Genomic DNA, 14,898 nt, shown 5'->3' with positions numbered 1-14,898 from the left:
TGAACTCCCACATACCCATTATCCAATAAATTGCCAGCTCTTGGCCAGTTTGATTTCATTTGTATCCACATCTACATTATTTTGAAGCTAATTCCGGATACCTTATTTTATAACTACTTCTGAATACATCAGTTTTTTTTATCTGTAAATACTGTTATCACATATTGTCTTTTCTTATAGACATGGCTCTTTGGTTATGAACTAACTGATACTATCATGGTCTTCTGTGACGACAAAATCATCTTTATGGCCAGTAAGAAGAAAGTGGAGTTTCTAAAACAGATTGCCAACACTAAGGGCAACGAGAATGCTAATGGAGCCCCTGCCATCACACTGCTGATACGGGAAAAGGTCAGAACTAATAAAGAACGTGTCATGAATGTGGAAGAATGTTTAAAAGTGATGAACAGAAATGCCCTCTAGGAATTTAAGGGGATGCAGAGGAAGGTTTGAGCTGACTGTGGTTGTAATTAAAAAGTTATGTCACATCTTCGTTGTGTGTGTTAGGAAGAAAAAAGTTTAATAACCCTGTCAGTTCTGCAGCAAAACATACAGGCTGTGAGAGTCTGTTGAACACTCACTTTGTCCATTCTCGAGGATACTGTCAGCTTGTTTGTTTTCGTCTTAGTGCCTTCATTAGAATAAATAACTATTTGTTCGTTTGTTTTTTTAAAGTAATCTCTGCCTGCAATGTGGGGCTCGAACTCACAACCCCAAGATTAAGAGTCGCATGCTCTACTGACTCAGCCAGCTGGGTGTCCCTAGAATAAATAGCTTCAAATATCCTTAAGGAAACTGAGATTAACCTCCTTTTCAGTTTTTATCACGTGATTTTTTTTTTTAAGATTTATTTGAGAGAGAGCACGTGAGTGTGTGCATAGGCACGTGTGTGCGCGTGCGTACTGTACTAGGGGAGGGGCAGAGGGAGTGGGAGAGAGAGTCTGAGACTAACTCTGAGCTGAGTGCAGAGCCTGCCACTGGGCTCGATCTCACGACCCAGAGACCGTGACCTGAGCCGAAAGTAAGGGACGGATGCTTAACCGACTGCGCCACCCAGTTGCCCCACATGTGATCTTTTTTGTCATACTTTCTATCTGGCACTTTTTCTCAGAATGTTGTTCACCCTGTGTGAGTGTTTTAGCTGTTCCTGAAGAACAAGAATAGTCTTGTCAACTTACGTGGCACTTCAGTATATAAAAATATCCAGAGAAATTTTGTGTTAACTTGTAGTGTGTTATAGTCTGTTCCAGGGAAGTAGATGGGGCCTGAGGAGAGAATTTCTTCTTTCTGTGCTTCCAAATATTGGTCTCTCCGTGTTACTAGTAGAATATAGATGGCTAATTCTAATTAACTCCTTTTTTTCTTTGTGGCACTGATAGAATGAAAGCAATAAGAGCAGCTTTGACAAAATGATTGAAGCCATTAAAGAAAGCAAGAACGGCAAGAAGATCGGCGTGTTCAGCAAAGACAAATTCCCTGGAGAGTTCATGAAGAACTGGAATGACTGCCTCAACAAAGAGGGCTTTGACAAAGTAAGAATACTCCTGGAAACAAGTGAATTGGGGGTTGGGAAGACAAAAGTGTGACAGGTTTCCATAACAGATAGTGCAAAGTATTTGTTTTGGAAAACTGTATATTCCTTCACATTTCCATTTTTCATTCTGTTTGGCTGAGCAGTAAGCCAGTTTGACTTTTCAGTCAGGGATCGGGCATTGGGAAGATAATTCCGCTATTTCAGAGGGAAACAGAAAAGTCTCTCATCCAGAAAACATGTACATATTTTTTGCTCCCTGCTCTCCTGTCTTCCTTCAGTGTTTACAAAATCCTTCAGAGAGGGGCATTTACATTTACATTTACATCATTTGTTAATGTGATGCCTATTAAAATACAGGGTCCTGGTAAAGAACAATTTTAAATGTTTATTCAGTCCAAGAAAAGAGTATTTCAGTATTCTGTAAACTACTGATGAGTAGTTTGCTAAATAACCAGATATCTTCACTGATAATATTCAAATTGGGAGCGATGCATTTCTCTAGCAGTTCTCTATTTACATGTCCGAAACTCTGACCACTTTGGTTGCAGATAGATATCAGTGCAGTTGTGGCCTATACCATTGCTGTCAAGGAGGATGGGGAGCTCAACCTAATGAAGAAAGCAGCTAGCATCACCTCTGAGGTCTTCAACAAATTCTTCAAGGAAAGAGTCATGGAAATAGTTGATGCAGATGAGGTAAATGGAGGGGGCAAGTCTGTACTATTTTAACGAGGCAGAAGTAAGTCCCCACGGTGCAGTGCTTTTCGGTGCATGTTCAGTTTCCTTGGAAATTAGGCCTTTGATACATAAATTGGTGGTGTGTCATTGTGCCGGCTCTCTCTCTCTCTGTTTTTAAAGATTTCTTTGAGAGAGAGACCGCTCGTATGTGCCTGTGCATGCAGTGCGGGAGGGGTGGGGGTGGGGAGAGAATCCCAAGCAGTCTCCCCAGTGAGTGGGGAGCCTTTTGCAGCCTCAGTCTCACAACTGGAGATCATGCCCTGAAACCAAGAGTTGGACACTCAGCTGAGCCACCCAGGCGCCCTGCCAGCTCTGTTGCAAAGTAACTGTAAACCTGTGCTGTAGTTTCTTGTGGTTATTCAGTATTTTATTGGAGAATTCCTTGCATAGCTGTGAATTTCACATATTGTTCTCAAAATCGGCTTTGCAGGTTTACCACTGTGTTATCTGACACGTAAACCATTTCACAAGACTTTTGTAGCATCCTAAGTGATATCAGGATATATGTTGTCTTTAAACAATAATACCCAAAACCCCAAAACTCTTTGCCCCTGTTTCATGAATATTGTAAATACTGTTTTATTTCTGGGCATGCTTACAGAAAGTTCGACACAGCAAACTGGCTGAGTCTGTGGAGAAGGCCATTGAAGAGAAAAAATACCTAGCTGGGGCAGACCCTTCTACTGTGGAAATGTGTTACCCTCCTATCATTCAAAGTGGTGGCAACTATAATCTCAAGTTCAGTGTGGTGAGGTAAGTATGAGAACTTCAAAATACAGCAACCAGAGCGTTTCAACTTTTAGCCTGTTTTTTTCTTAGACTCATTCTGAAATTCAGAAAAGTGGGAAGAGACAGAGTAACCATTAGTCTGCCTTCTACATTATCTTCTTGTATTATTCTATGTGTATTTCTTTCTTTCTTTTTTTTTTTTAATAAGGTTTTATTTTTAAGTAATCGCTATACCCAGTGTGGGGCTCAGACTCACAACCGGGAGATCGAGAGTCCCACGCTCCACAGACTGAGCCAGCCAGGCGCCCTTGCTTATTTCTGTTTTATTTCACATTGGTACTCATTTCTTACTTGAGCATTTATTTGATTTTGCTTTTCTAGATGATTAAAAATACCAAGAAAAAAATGCAAAACATGTTGAGAAAAACCATTAAAATATTATTAAATATGCCATAATGTAATTCTCATTTTTAAAAATATTGTAGAGAATGCGATTTTTCCTTGTCAGGCTGAAGGGACTAATTCATCATGAATACTACTGTTCATAGGGGCTGGTGGATAAGTGATGCCTCACCCCTGCACTATTAAACTATAATAAATAGAATTTGGTATATTTTTTGTCTATTTAGGAAACCACAACTCAGCTTCTCACTGAATTTTTATCCTATGAGTTTTGGTCACTGATTTTACTCCCTTATAACCTGGTTTGTTTATTTAAAAAAAAAGTTTAGGTCCTTCTGCTTCAGCTTTGGGATAGAACGGGGAAAGGTGGTGATGACAGATGTCATATGTCAGTGATACTAAGGACTTTGCTAGTTTGCGTAATGAAACGCTTTCTTCCTTTGGTCTCTAGTGACAAGAATCACATGCATTTTGGGGCCATCACTTGTGCCATGGGTATTCGCTTCAAATCTTACTGCTCCAACCTTGTTCGCACTTTGATGGTTGACCCTTCTCAGGAAGTTCAAGAAAATTACAACTTTTTGCTCCAGCTTCAAGAGGAACTGCTGAAGGAATTAAGACATGGTGAGGTGCCTTAGAAAAGAAGGTTTGGAAATCATGTAACAAAATGTTTTCAGTGTTTATGTGCATTTCCAGCCCTGAGGCTCTTGTACTGCTCTTGTAAAAGTAGGATCGGACTTTACGAAGCTGGAATCGTCCTAGCACATTTAATTCTTTAGTCTTCTTTTAGGCATGAGTAGTTACTTCGGTTTTACATTGGTGTTTACAAAAAACTTCTGCGACTGGCTAGGCCTCTGTGTCCAGATCTTCATAAAATACCTTGGCCTTATTCCTTTTCTTTAGAAGGTTCTGCAAACTAGTATCTGGCAACAGAACATGTATTGCTAATTCTACGTCAAATGGATACAAGGAATCATAGTCTAAGAGCAGAACTAATAACAACTCTGCTAAGCAAGCAGTTGCCTATCTCAGAAGGCAGCCTAGTGCTTGACACCACACGTCTTTTGTCTTGAAGCTCCACGCTCCCAGTTGGCTGCATGGGACTTTCTGTGTTCTACCTTCAAGCCACTCCATAAGCCCACCCATGTGCCCATCGCTTCTAGACACCATTTCTCCTCACCATCTCAAGATGGTCTTGAGAAATCCTATTGGAAATCATAGTCACAGGTAGCCTGGTGAGGTTAAAGACCCCTTTGAGGCCACCATATCTAGACTATTCTGGCTTGAAATGTCTTCATATCCTAGATCGTGAAAAATTAAGGCCAGAGTCTTCTAATAGTAAGTCACCCATTCAGTAGTCCTGTTTTTCAAAATGTATAACTTTAATGTCATGCCATTTATCAACTCAAGTTATTTCATGAGACTACCCAGCATCCCATAGTTCTCCTGAGTCAGTGATTTTCAGCAGTGTAATGACTAGGTGACTAGATGAATTGTTTTTAAAAATGTAAATTTCTGAAAAATAATAAATAAAAATAAAAATGCAAATTTCTAATACCACTCCTGCAGCTGCCTTTTTTTTTTTTTTTTTTAAGATTTTTATTTAGGGGCACCTGGAGGATGCAGTCAGTTAAGCGTGCAACTCTTGGTTTCAGTTCAGGTCGTGACGTCAGGGTCATAAGCCCAAGTCAGTCTCCACGCTCCGTGCAGAGTCTGCTTGAGATTCTCTCTCCCTCTCCCTCTGCTCTTCCCGCTCGTGCGCACACATGCACTCTCTCTCAAATAAATCCAAAATTTATTTATTTGAGAGAGAGCATGCATATGCACATGCAGGGAGGGGCTGGTGGGGAGGGAGAGGGACAAGCTGACTCCACGCTGAGCACAGAGCCCTGCATGGGGCTTGATCCCATGACCCGAGCCTAAATCAAGAGCCAGACACTCAATCCACCGAGCCACTCAGGTGCCCCACAGCTGAATTTCTTAGTTCACACTTTGAGAAACTCTGCTTTAGGGGACAGGTGAAAAAATGTTGATTAACCAAATCAACCTTTTTTTTTTTTTCCTGAAAGATATGTTTCCTCTCTGTCTTGTCATTAGGTGTGAAGATATGTGACGTGTACAATGCTGTCATGGATGTGGTTAAAAAGCAGAAGCCAGAGCTGCTGAACAAAATTACCAAAAATCTAGGGTAAGATGTGATGATGTCCATTGTCACTCTGAGACAATTTCTGGCCATGGTCAGGCAAAATATTCTTAGATTGATTTCCCAATATTTATGGACTATTAAATATTAAACTTATATGCCAGACATATAGTGTTATCAGAGAATGTGAGAACGATTTCATTTCTACTCCCAGGGATGGGGTGGAGATTTTTCCAGACCAATGTGGTAGATACCAGTAGGTGTTCTAGACTTAAATTACTAGTGTTAGGACACATTACTCACTGTATTTCCTCTCTTAGAATACCTCAGCTCACGTTTGCAAATGACGTACTCTAGATGTCCTACTATTTACATTTTTTTTCAATTTTTTTTTTTTAAAGATTTTATTTATTTATTTGACAGAGACAGCCAGCGAGAGAGGGAACACTAGCAGGGGGAGTGGGAGAGGAAGAAGCAGGCTCATAGCGGAGGAGCCTGATGTGGGGGCTCGATCCTACAATGCCGGGATCACGCCCTGAGCCGAAGGCAGACGCTTAACCGCTGTGCCACCCAGGCGCCCCACATTTTTTTTCAATTTTTATTTAATTCAGCATTTCTCAGATGTATTTGACCATTGAACACTTAGAAATACTTAAGAACATCTTACAGAACCAGAGACATTTTGGGAAACAAGGTCTCTGGTCAGTTTCCTTAGATGGAAACTAGTCGGGGATATATAGTTTCTTTCTAGATTTCTCTGATGGACAAGAGGAAATATATCAACCTGTACCAAGTCCTGGCCCAGGCGACTTAATGAATCCTAGTTATCAACATTCCACTAACAATCGCCTTGCTTAATCCACTTATTACAGTCTTGGTATTATACCCATTAACAGTCTGCCATGTTGTTTATAAGAAAACTCTTAATTTGATTTCATGATAGAATATTAAAATTTAAATATGGATGAGTAAGCTAAAGTAAAGAAGGCTTGATGTAGTAAGTGTTACGTGAGGTACTTAATTAGGAAATTCTTTTCAGCATATTTTTAGCCCAAAGACTGTCCTCAAATCCTGCTCCTTAACTGACTGTTAAGCAGAGACAAATCACTTAACATGTTTGCCTGCCTTTTCCTGAAAATTGAAATAGAATATATTGNATGTAGTAAGTGTTACGTGAGGTACTTAATTAGGAAATTCTTTTCAGCATATTTTTAGCCCAAAGACTGTCCTCAAATCCTGCTCCTTAACTGACTGTTAAGCAGAGACAAATCACTCAACATGTTTGCCTGCCTTTTCCTGAAAATTGAAATAGAATATATTGTACTTGGGGCGCCTGGGTGGCACAGCGGTTAAGCGTCTGCCTTCGGCTCAGGGCGTGATCCCGGCGTTACGGGATCGAGCCCCACATCAGGCTCCTCTGCTATGAGCCTGCTTCTTCCTCTCCCACTCCCCCTGCTTGTGTTCCCTCTCTCGCTGGCTGTCTCTATCTCTGCCGAATAAATAAATAAAATCTTAAAAAAAAAAAAAAAGATTATATTGTACTTGACCCATCTTAGAGATCTTTTAGCCAATTCTGAAGTTCCTCTTCATTTCTTTTTTAGGTTCGGAATGGGAATTGAATTCCGTGAAGGCTCTTTAGTAATTAATAGTAAAAATCAGTACAAACTGAAAAAAGGTGAGTTTTACAGGCGTGCAGTAGGAAAATACTTTTTTGAATAGTTTCTTGTAGCTTTATATCTCCTTTTTGTGTGAAATCCACCCTTCTCCACTCTCTCACAGTTAGACACTGATTCCTGTTTGCTGTTGTAGGGATGGTTTTCAGCATCAATTTGGGATTCTCAGATCTGACAAACAAGGAAGGGAAGAAACCAGAAGAGAAAACCTACGCTCTCTTCATCGGTGACACGGTGCTCGTGGATGAGGTGTGTACTGCTGCCTCAGCTCCCGAGTGTGTGTAAACCGCCCGTTGAGGTGCATTTGGTATTCTGTGGGGGTTTTTTCTTGAAAGTGTTTGTCAGATGCTAGCTGAAGGAAGAGGTCCGTGACAGTGACCCAATAAAGCTAGGAGCAGAGATTGTTGTCCAAGTACAGGGAATGACTTACACCAAGCTGTTCATTACTTTGTGGCTTGAACTCTGATAATGATAATAATGGGAACTGAATCTTCCTTTTTACTTTAACGACAGCTTTATTGAGCTACAGTTTACATACCATACAGTTCACCCACTGAAAATATATAATTAGTGAATTTTAGTGATTTTCAGTTGTGCAACCATTACCACAATCTAATTTTAGAACATTTTTATCACCTCAGAAAGAAACCTGGTACCCTAGTCCCCCAAACCTAGGTAATGACTAAACCACTTTCTAAGGATTTGCTTGTTCTGGGCCTTTGTGGACTTTTGTAACTGGTTTTGTTTTGTTTTGTTTTTTCCCCTCCACTTAGCAGAACTGATTCTTATTGTTGATGGCAAATACTTATGTATTCTTACTACATAAGGGCTTTCATGCAGTAATTCACTGAATTATAACACCCTATGAAGTAGATACTCTGTCCTCAGATAAAAAAACCGGGACACAGCAGAAGCAGTAAGTAGCCGGATGTCACCACTAGGAAGTGATTGAGCCAGGTTTCAAATCAAGCCTGTGTTGTTAATCATTATCTCAGTGTTGTCTCCCAAGTTAGAGTTCCTCATGAGGTCGGGAGGATAAAATCTGTATGTATTCGTTGTCAAAAGATTTTAATATCCAGAAGCTTCAAAGCACTGCCCTCCTCTGTACTAGGCTAGAAAGTGAAAGTGTCTCATTTAAATGCTCTTATAAATGTCTGACTTCTTCCTTTTATTCCAGGATGGCCCAGCTACTGTTCTCACTTCTGTGAAGAAGAAAGTGAAGAACGTGGGGATTTTTCTAAAGGTAGGAAGAAGGAAGAGGAGTGGTGCAGGAAGTTTGGTACTGTGAAAAGGCGAAAATTTTATTGGCTAAGAAGATTAAAACCGGAATTTCTGAGTATGATTTTTTTTCCCCGTAGAATGAGGATGAAGAGGAGGAGGAGGAGGAGAAAGATGAGGCCGAGGACCTGCTGGGGAGAGGTTCTCGGGCAGCATTACTTACAGAAAGAACACGAGTGAGTTTACGGTTTCAGTCTACATTGAGCTCTGCTGGTCCTATGGTTCGTATCTGGGGCACATGGGTAGGAGTGACACTTCTACTGACATGGGTTTGTCTTTCTCCAGAATGAGATGACTGCAGAAGAGAAACGAAGAGCACATCAAAAAGAACTGGCAGCTCAACTCAATGAGGAAGCAAAGAGGCGACTGACAGAACAGAAAGGAGAACAACAGATTCAGAAGTAAGAGTTTGCATCGGGTGGTGAGGTTGTGTTAGGTTCATGTGATTTGTAGAAATTTCTCAAAAAAGTTTTTTATCCCTACTCCAGAGCTCGCAAATCTAATGTGTCCTATAAAAACCCGTCTTTGATGCCTAAGGAACCACATATTCGGGAAATGAAGATCTATATTGATAAGAAATACGAAACTGTGATAATGCCTGTGTTCGGTATCGCGACGCCTTTTCACATTGCCACGATCAAGGTATGAATATGGAGTCAGGCTCCATCCAGACTTTCTGAAACTAGTCATTGTGCTATGCCCCGATTCTTTCTCGGACTGCACCGTCTCTCCCACCCTCTGCTCTTTTGGACTCCACCCTTCTCCTCTCTCCCTACCTCTTGCTGTCACTCTCCTTCCTTCCCAATTTTCACTTGGTTAGAAAGCTCAGCGATCTAGTCTAGAAGTATCATTTGCACTAAGCGTTTTTTAACATGTAGTTGGACATGTGGCTTCAGGTGCTCTGAGAAGTCAGTGTTTCTTTTGGAAGCGCACACTTGGTCATAGAAGAAAATAAGGAACAGTCGATTAGAGCTAGATCGGAGGGTTTACAGGCTAGGTTTAGCAGTCAGCTTGTAACCCGTAACTTAACTTTGTGTCCCCATAACTACTAATCTTTAATTTGGAAAGAAACCTGTTTATTTTGTCAATGCTTTTCCTTTCTTTGAGCAGAATATAAGCATGTCCGTGGAAGGAGATTATACTTACTTGCGAATCAACTTCTATTGCCCAGGCAGTGCTCTGGGCAGGAATGAGGGCAACATCTTTCCTAACCCAGAAGCCACTTTTGTCAAGGAAATGTGAGTCCCCAGGAAAAAACCATCCCCAAACCCCTGCTGGTGGGAGTGGTACTCTCAGACATTTCGTTGTCTGTGCTGTGTCCCCCGTCATCTGATGAATGGCGAAGCCTCCCTCGGCGGCACCCGTTCGGGGTCATCCAGCTAGCTTTATATGGTTTTGAGGCTGGAACCCAATTTGGAATCCTCATGAAAATATGTTAAACTGATTACATATGTTTTGCGGTAGAATCATAAATAAGGAAATGTGTGCCTCATTGGACCCGTTCCTTCATGGTATGGAATGGGATAATTGAGTATGCCAGATTTGAAAAATAAGTGTGATTTCCCACCCAATGGATTAGCCATTCATAATATTCTCTGTTCGAGAGAGAAGAAAGGGAGATGTTTTTCAGCTTTCCAGACATTGTCTACCATTCACTGGTACCTTTTTCTCCTGAAAGATATTAAGTCAGTTAAAAATAAAGAGTGCAAGTTACTTATATAAGTCCCGGCTTCCCCTTTTGAACAGTACGTACCGAGCTTCAAATATGAAGGCACCTGGAGAACAGACAGTACCAGCCTTGAACCTCCAGAATGCTTTCCGGATTATAAAGGAAGTGCAGAAGCGCTATAAGACCCGGGAAGCAGAAGAGAAGGAGAAGGAGGTGAGCTGGAACACAGCAAAGCGCCTTTCTGCAGCACGGTCCGTGTGGGTTTGGACACGGCAGAGATGCGTGAGGATTCACGTTAATTCTCGTTCTACTTAGGGCATCGTGAAACAAGACTCCCTGGTGATCAACCTCAACCGGAGTAATCCCAAACTGAAAGATCTGTACATTCGCCCAAACATTGCCCAAAAGAGGATGCAGGGTTCGCTGGAGGCCCACGTCAATGGTATGGGTGATCTCCGGGGCACGTTTGTAGACGAACGGGTGATGCGGTATGTCAGGGAGGCGCTGGGGGGGCTCTGCTGACATTGCTCTGCGCGCACGAGGAAAGGCAAGCCCCGGAGAGTGGTTGGCACTTGCTCTGACCCCGTTCGGACCCGCCAGGAAAGATGCAGTGTCTTCTGGCCTCACCTCATGCTGCTGCTTGACGCTTAGCAGCCCCGTTCGTCTGTCCCCAGGCTTCCGCTTCACGTCCGTCCGAGGAGACAAGGTGGATATCCTGTACAACAACATCAAGCACGCTTTGTTTCAGCCGTGCGACGGAGAGATGATCATCGTCTTGCACTTTCACCTCAAGGTACACCTGTCTCCTTCCCCGCTGCCGGATCTTGGGCAAGATCCGTACGTCACCCTCTTTCCTTAAATAGTGACGAATGATGTCACCTGTCTCATAGGGTGATCACGAGGATTGAGCGCGATAATGTCTGTGAAGCCCACCGTGTCGGAAACGTAGAGTGCGCTCGGCCTGTGCGTCTCTTTGCTGTGATATCTCATGACTGCCGAACAAAAGCTTTTCTCCAGATTCGTTTCTGAAGTAGAAAAACGTTGCTTTAGACGCACTTTATTTCCGGCATAATCTCTACACTGCATTCTAATAAATAGTACTTTTTATAAAATTCATACTGTCCCATTCCCAAATGTCATTATTTATGATGACCCCGGGGGGGTTGATTTAACCATCTTTACATAAATGCTATGGTTTCCGGCGTAGGTATTCTGTTTCCAAGTTGCTTATTGTCATTATCTGCTTCTTTGAGGTTTCTGATTTCTTTCTTGTGCTTTCTGCTCTGCCCCCAGAATGCCATCATGTTTGGGAAGAAGCGGCACACAGATGTGCAGTTCTACACGGAAGTGGGAGAGATCACCACGGACTTGGGCAAACATCAGCACATGCATGACCGAGATGACCTCTATGCTGAGCAGGTCTGTGAGATTAGCGTACTGAGGTAGCTTGTGGTTCACATCTGAGTTCAGTAGTTGTCGTATCTTATGAACAACCCGAGTCTTTCTGTGGAACCACTCGAGTGTGTGCGGGGACGGCCCAGTGCAGCGGCGTGTGGATTAGACGTCAGTGGCAGCCTCGGCCGTGCACTTACGCTGTAGTGGCCTTTAGGACAGTATCCGCGTCGGCATCGTGGGTATGAGAATTAAGGACTGTAGGAGCACTTTGGACTTTTTGAAGGGATGTACTATTAACAAAGTGATGGCTGTGGTTAATTGGTGTGTTTTTTTTTTCTTTTTCTTCTGCAGATGGAACGAGAAATGAGGCACAAACTGAAAACAGCCTTTAAAAATTTCATCGAGAAAGTAGAGGCCCTAACTAAGGAGGAACTGGAATTTGAAGTGCCTTTTAGGGACTTGGGGTAACGTATCTCCTCATCTTTTTGTCCTGAAGTGTTGTTGTCTGCCTATTAGAAAAATTAGGGGCGCCTGGGTGGCTCAGTCAGTTGGGCATCTGCCTTTGCCTCGGGTCATGATCCCAGGGTCATGGGATCGAGCCCTGAGTCGTGCTCCCTGCTCAGCGGGCAGCTTGCTTCCCCCTCTGCTGCTCGCCCCATTTGTGGTCTCTTGCTGTCAAATAAATAAAATCTTTAAAAAAATTTTTTTTTAAAAATTAGTTATTCTTCCTTTATAATAACTCAACAGATCGTTCCCTTTTTCCTTTGAAAAGCTTTGAGACATCTATTCCCTCTTGAACATTTTAGGGCTGGGGTAAGTGGCTCAGACTGAGAGGCTTCCCCTGTAAATGACTCTCCGGTATGCATGTGGGAGCTGGGTTTGGAATGGGAAAAGGAAAAAAGTGTATTGTGGCAGCAGATTTCCCTTGCAGTGGGCCCGATCTTATGTGAGTCTTTTTTCTTACTCTTTTTCAGGTTTAATGGAGCTCCTTACAGGAGTACTTGCCTCCTTCAGCCCACTAGTAGTGCGCTGGTAAATGCTACCGAGTGGGTGAGTACTTCTTCCCTCCTTTCAGTAAGAAAATTGTTAGAGAAGAGAAAGCAGAAGGATAGGTGTTTTGAAAACTAGGTCCTTATTTCTGGTGATTTTCATTTTTGATAGTTACTTTTTTTTTTTTTTTAACTTTTGAGGGGGGAGGGGCAGAGGGAGAGAGAGGAAATTAAGCAGGCCCCACACCCAGTGCGACACCAGGCTTGATCTCACAACCCTGAGATCACGACCTGAGCCGAAACCAAGTCAGGCGGACGCTTCACTGACTGAGCCACCCTGGGTGCCCCAATAATTACTTTTCTGAGACATAACTTACTGAACAAAAGATTCTTTAAAAGTCTCTTTAAATATTTTTAAAAATAGTTTCTTCATGGTTTTCCTTAAATTTTTTCTCCTTGAGGAAAGATTTTGATCTTACAAATCCTTTTCCTGGAGCTTCTCAGTACGTCGTATTGCTTTTAGTCTTTCCCAGAAACACAGTAGTGCTTGTTCTTTCTCAGACAGAATCTTAAAAAAAAAAAAAAAAAAAAAAAAAAAGATTCTGACAGAATTTGAAAATGCTGGTGCTTTAGGGGGTTTATGTGGTAGTGATCCAGTTTCTTCCTAACAGCCGCCTTTCGTGGTGACCTTGGATGAAGTGGAGCTGATTCACTTTGAGCGGGTTCAGTTTCACCTGAAGAACTTTGATATGGTGATAGTGTACAAGGACTACAGCAAGAAAGTCACCATGATCAACGCCATTCCTGTAGCCTCCCTAGACCCCATCAAGGAATGGCTGAAGTAAGTACATTGGCCGGCAGTCTCCCGGTCACCCTGTGAGCCCCGTATCACAGAATGTGAGTGTGGTGTGTGGTATGTAAAATCCGCTGGTGTACTTCAGGGTAAAACTGCCTTTGGGTTGAGTTACAGCCTGGGACTTAAAAATTCGGAATCTATTAGATAAAGACTTAGAGTTGTTTTTTACTCTCCTTGATAGGTGCATTAAAAAATCTAAACACGTGTGTAATAATTTAGTTATAAACAGGGAGGCATATTTCTTACTAGGTCTCTTATTTTTATTGAAAGATGAGATAGAAATTCTTTTTATTTTAGCCTTTGACGTCCAGATCTACACACTTCAGGTAAAAGAATTTCTCACGGAAGTACGAGAACTCCGTATTCAGGAGATGGTATTCCCTAGGTGTGAAGGGTGAGGCTTGGGTAGCCATGAGTAGAGTTTGCTCTGCCCTCCACCCGCACCCCCCATTACCTGGGAAGGGGAAATGCTATAAATGTAAACCTCCTCTTAAGAAGTGGCTTGAGAGAATGTAGAAATAAGTTATGAGGAAGATACAAATTGAGGGTGTCCCGGAGTATTTTCCTAAGAAACATGCAGACAGGTGGTGTAATGTCACAAATATTATGTGTAAATGTATATGACTTTTTAAAAAACAAGTTTTATTGAAGGAAAACTTACACGTAATAAAATTCACCAATTTATGTATGTGATGTCACGAGTTCTGACAAACGTATACAGTCTCAAATCTATCATCATCATCAGGATACAGAATACTTCTTCACGGCTCGAAGTTCCTTTATAGTCATTCCCCCCCCCCCAACCTTATCCCTGGTTTCTATCACTATACAGTTTGCTTCTTCTAGGATTTCACATAAATGGAAGCCTTCAGTATGTCATCTTTTGTATCTTGCATCCTTCACTTAGCTCAGCACTTTCGAAATTTTGAAAGTTGTCGAGTGCATCCTTTTTATTCCTGAGGAGTATTCCAGGGCACGGATATTCCCCACTTCATTTACCACTTCGTAGACGTTGGAGTTGTTTCCATGTGGGGGCTTTATGAATAGCCGCTACAAACGTTACATACAGTTCTTTAAAGTGTATACGTACCCATCTACATGGGTAGATGACCTAAGTGTGGCACTGCTAGGTCGTATAGTTGGTGGTTAAGTCTGTGTTCAGCTTTGTAAGAAACTAGCAAATCACTTTCCAGAAAACCTGGAAGTATGTGAGAGGTGTTGCTGTGCGTCCTAATCAACACTTGCTTTTGACTGTCTGTCTGATGTTGGCCATTTAACGTGCGGTGCGGGCTCATGGTGTTTTCAGTTTACATTTCCTTGATGACCCGTGATGTTGAACATCTTTTCATATGCTTACGTGTCATTCTGTGTCTTCGAGGAAGTAACTTTGGTTTTTTTGCCCATGTTGCAAAAGAGATTGCTTGTCTGAGTTGTAAGAATTCTTTAGACTGGACAGAGACACCTGGGTGGCTCACTCAGTTAAGCATCCGACT

The 14,898-nt window shown here is 42.1% G+C and overlaps 1 protein-coding gene across 1 annotated transcript in view; it reads left to right on the top strand.

The window, feature by feature from the left end:
* The window catches only part of SUPT16H (SPT16 homolog, facilitates chromatin remodeling subunit), a 35,912-nt gene that overhangs the window by 14,890 nt on the left and 6,124 nt on the right, over positions 1-14,898 (top strand). The window contains exons 3-22 of the mRNA XM_002927817.4: positions 181-351; positions 1,380-1,532; positions 2,083-2,229; positions 2,873-3,024; positions 3,854-4,026; positions 5,500-5,590; positions 7,147-7,220; positions 7,355-7,467; positions 8,396-8,461; positions 8,577-8,672; positions 8,782-8,897; positions 8,985-9,138; positions 9,607-9,734; positions 10,243-10,378; positions 10,481-10,607; positions 10,840-10,958; positions 11,459-11,584; positions 11,912-12,024; positions 12,535-12,610; positions 13,221-13,390. Coding sequence (XP_002927863.1) covers positions 181-351; positions 1,380-1,532; positions 2,083-2,229; positions 2,873-3,024; positions 3,854-4,026; positions 5,500-5,590; positions 7,147-7,220; positions 7,355-7,467; positions 8,396-8,461; positions 8,577-8,672; positions 8,782-8,897; positions 8,985-9,138; positions 9,607-9,734; positions 10,243-10,378; positions 10,481-10,607; positions 10,840-10,958; positions 11,459-11,584; positions 11,912-12,024; positions 12,535-12,610; positions 13,221-13,390 — 2,501 coding nt within the window. The remainder of the gene's footprint in view (positions 1-180; positions 352-1,379; positions 1,533-2,082; positions 2,230-2,872; positions 3,025-3,853; positions 4,027-5,499; positions 5,591-7,146; positions 7,221-7,354; positions 7,468-8,395; positions 8,462-8,576; positions 8,673-8,781; positions 8,898-8,984; positions 9,139-9,606; positions 9,735-10,242; positions 10,379-10,480; positions 10,608-10,839; positions 10,959-11,458; positions 11,585-11,911; positions 12,025-12,534; positions 12,611-13,220; positions 13,391-14,898) is intronic.

The sequence above is a fragment of the Ailuropoda melanoleuca genome, chromosome 20 (genome assembly GCF_002007445.2).
Source record: "Ailuropoda melanoleuca isolate Jingjing chromosome 20, ASM200744v2, whole genome shotgun sequence".
Classification (NCBI taxonomy): domain Eukaryota; kingdom Metazoa; phylum Chordata; class Mammalia; order Carnivora; family Ursidae; genus Ailuropoda; species Ailuropoda melanoleuca.
Note: the sequence above shows the minus strand (reverse complement) of the source record. Positions and strands in the feature narration are given on the sequence as shown.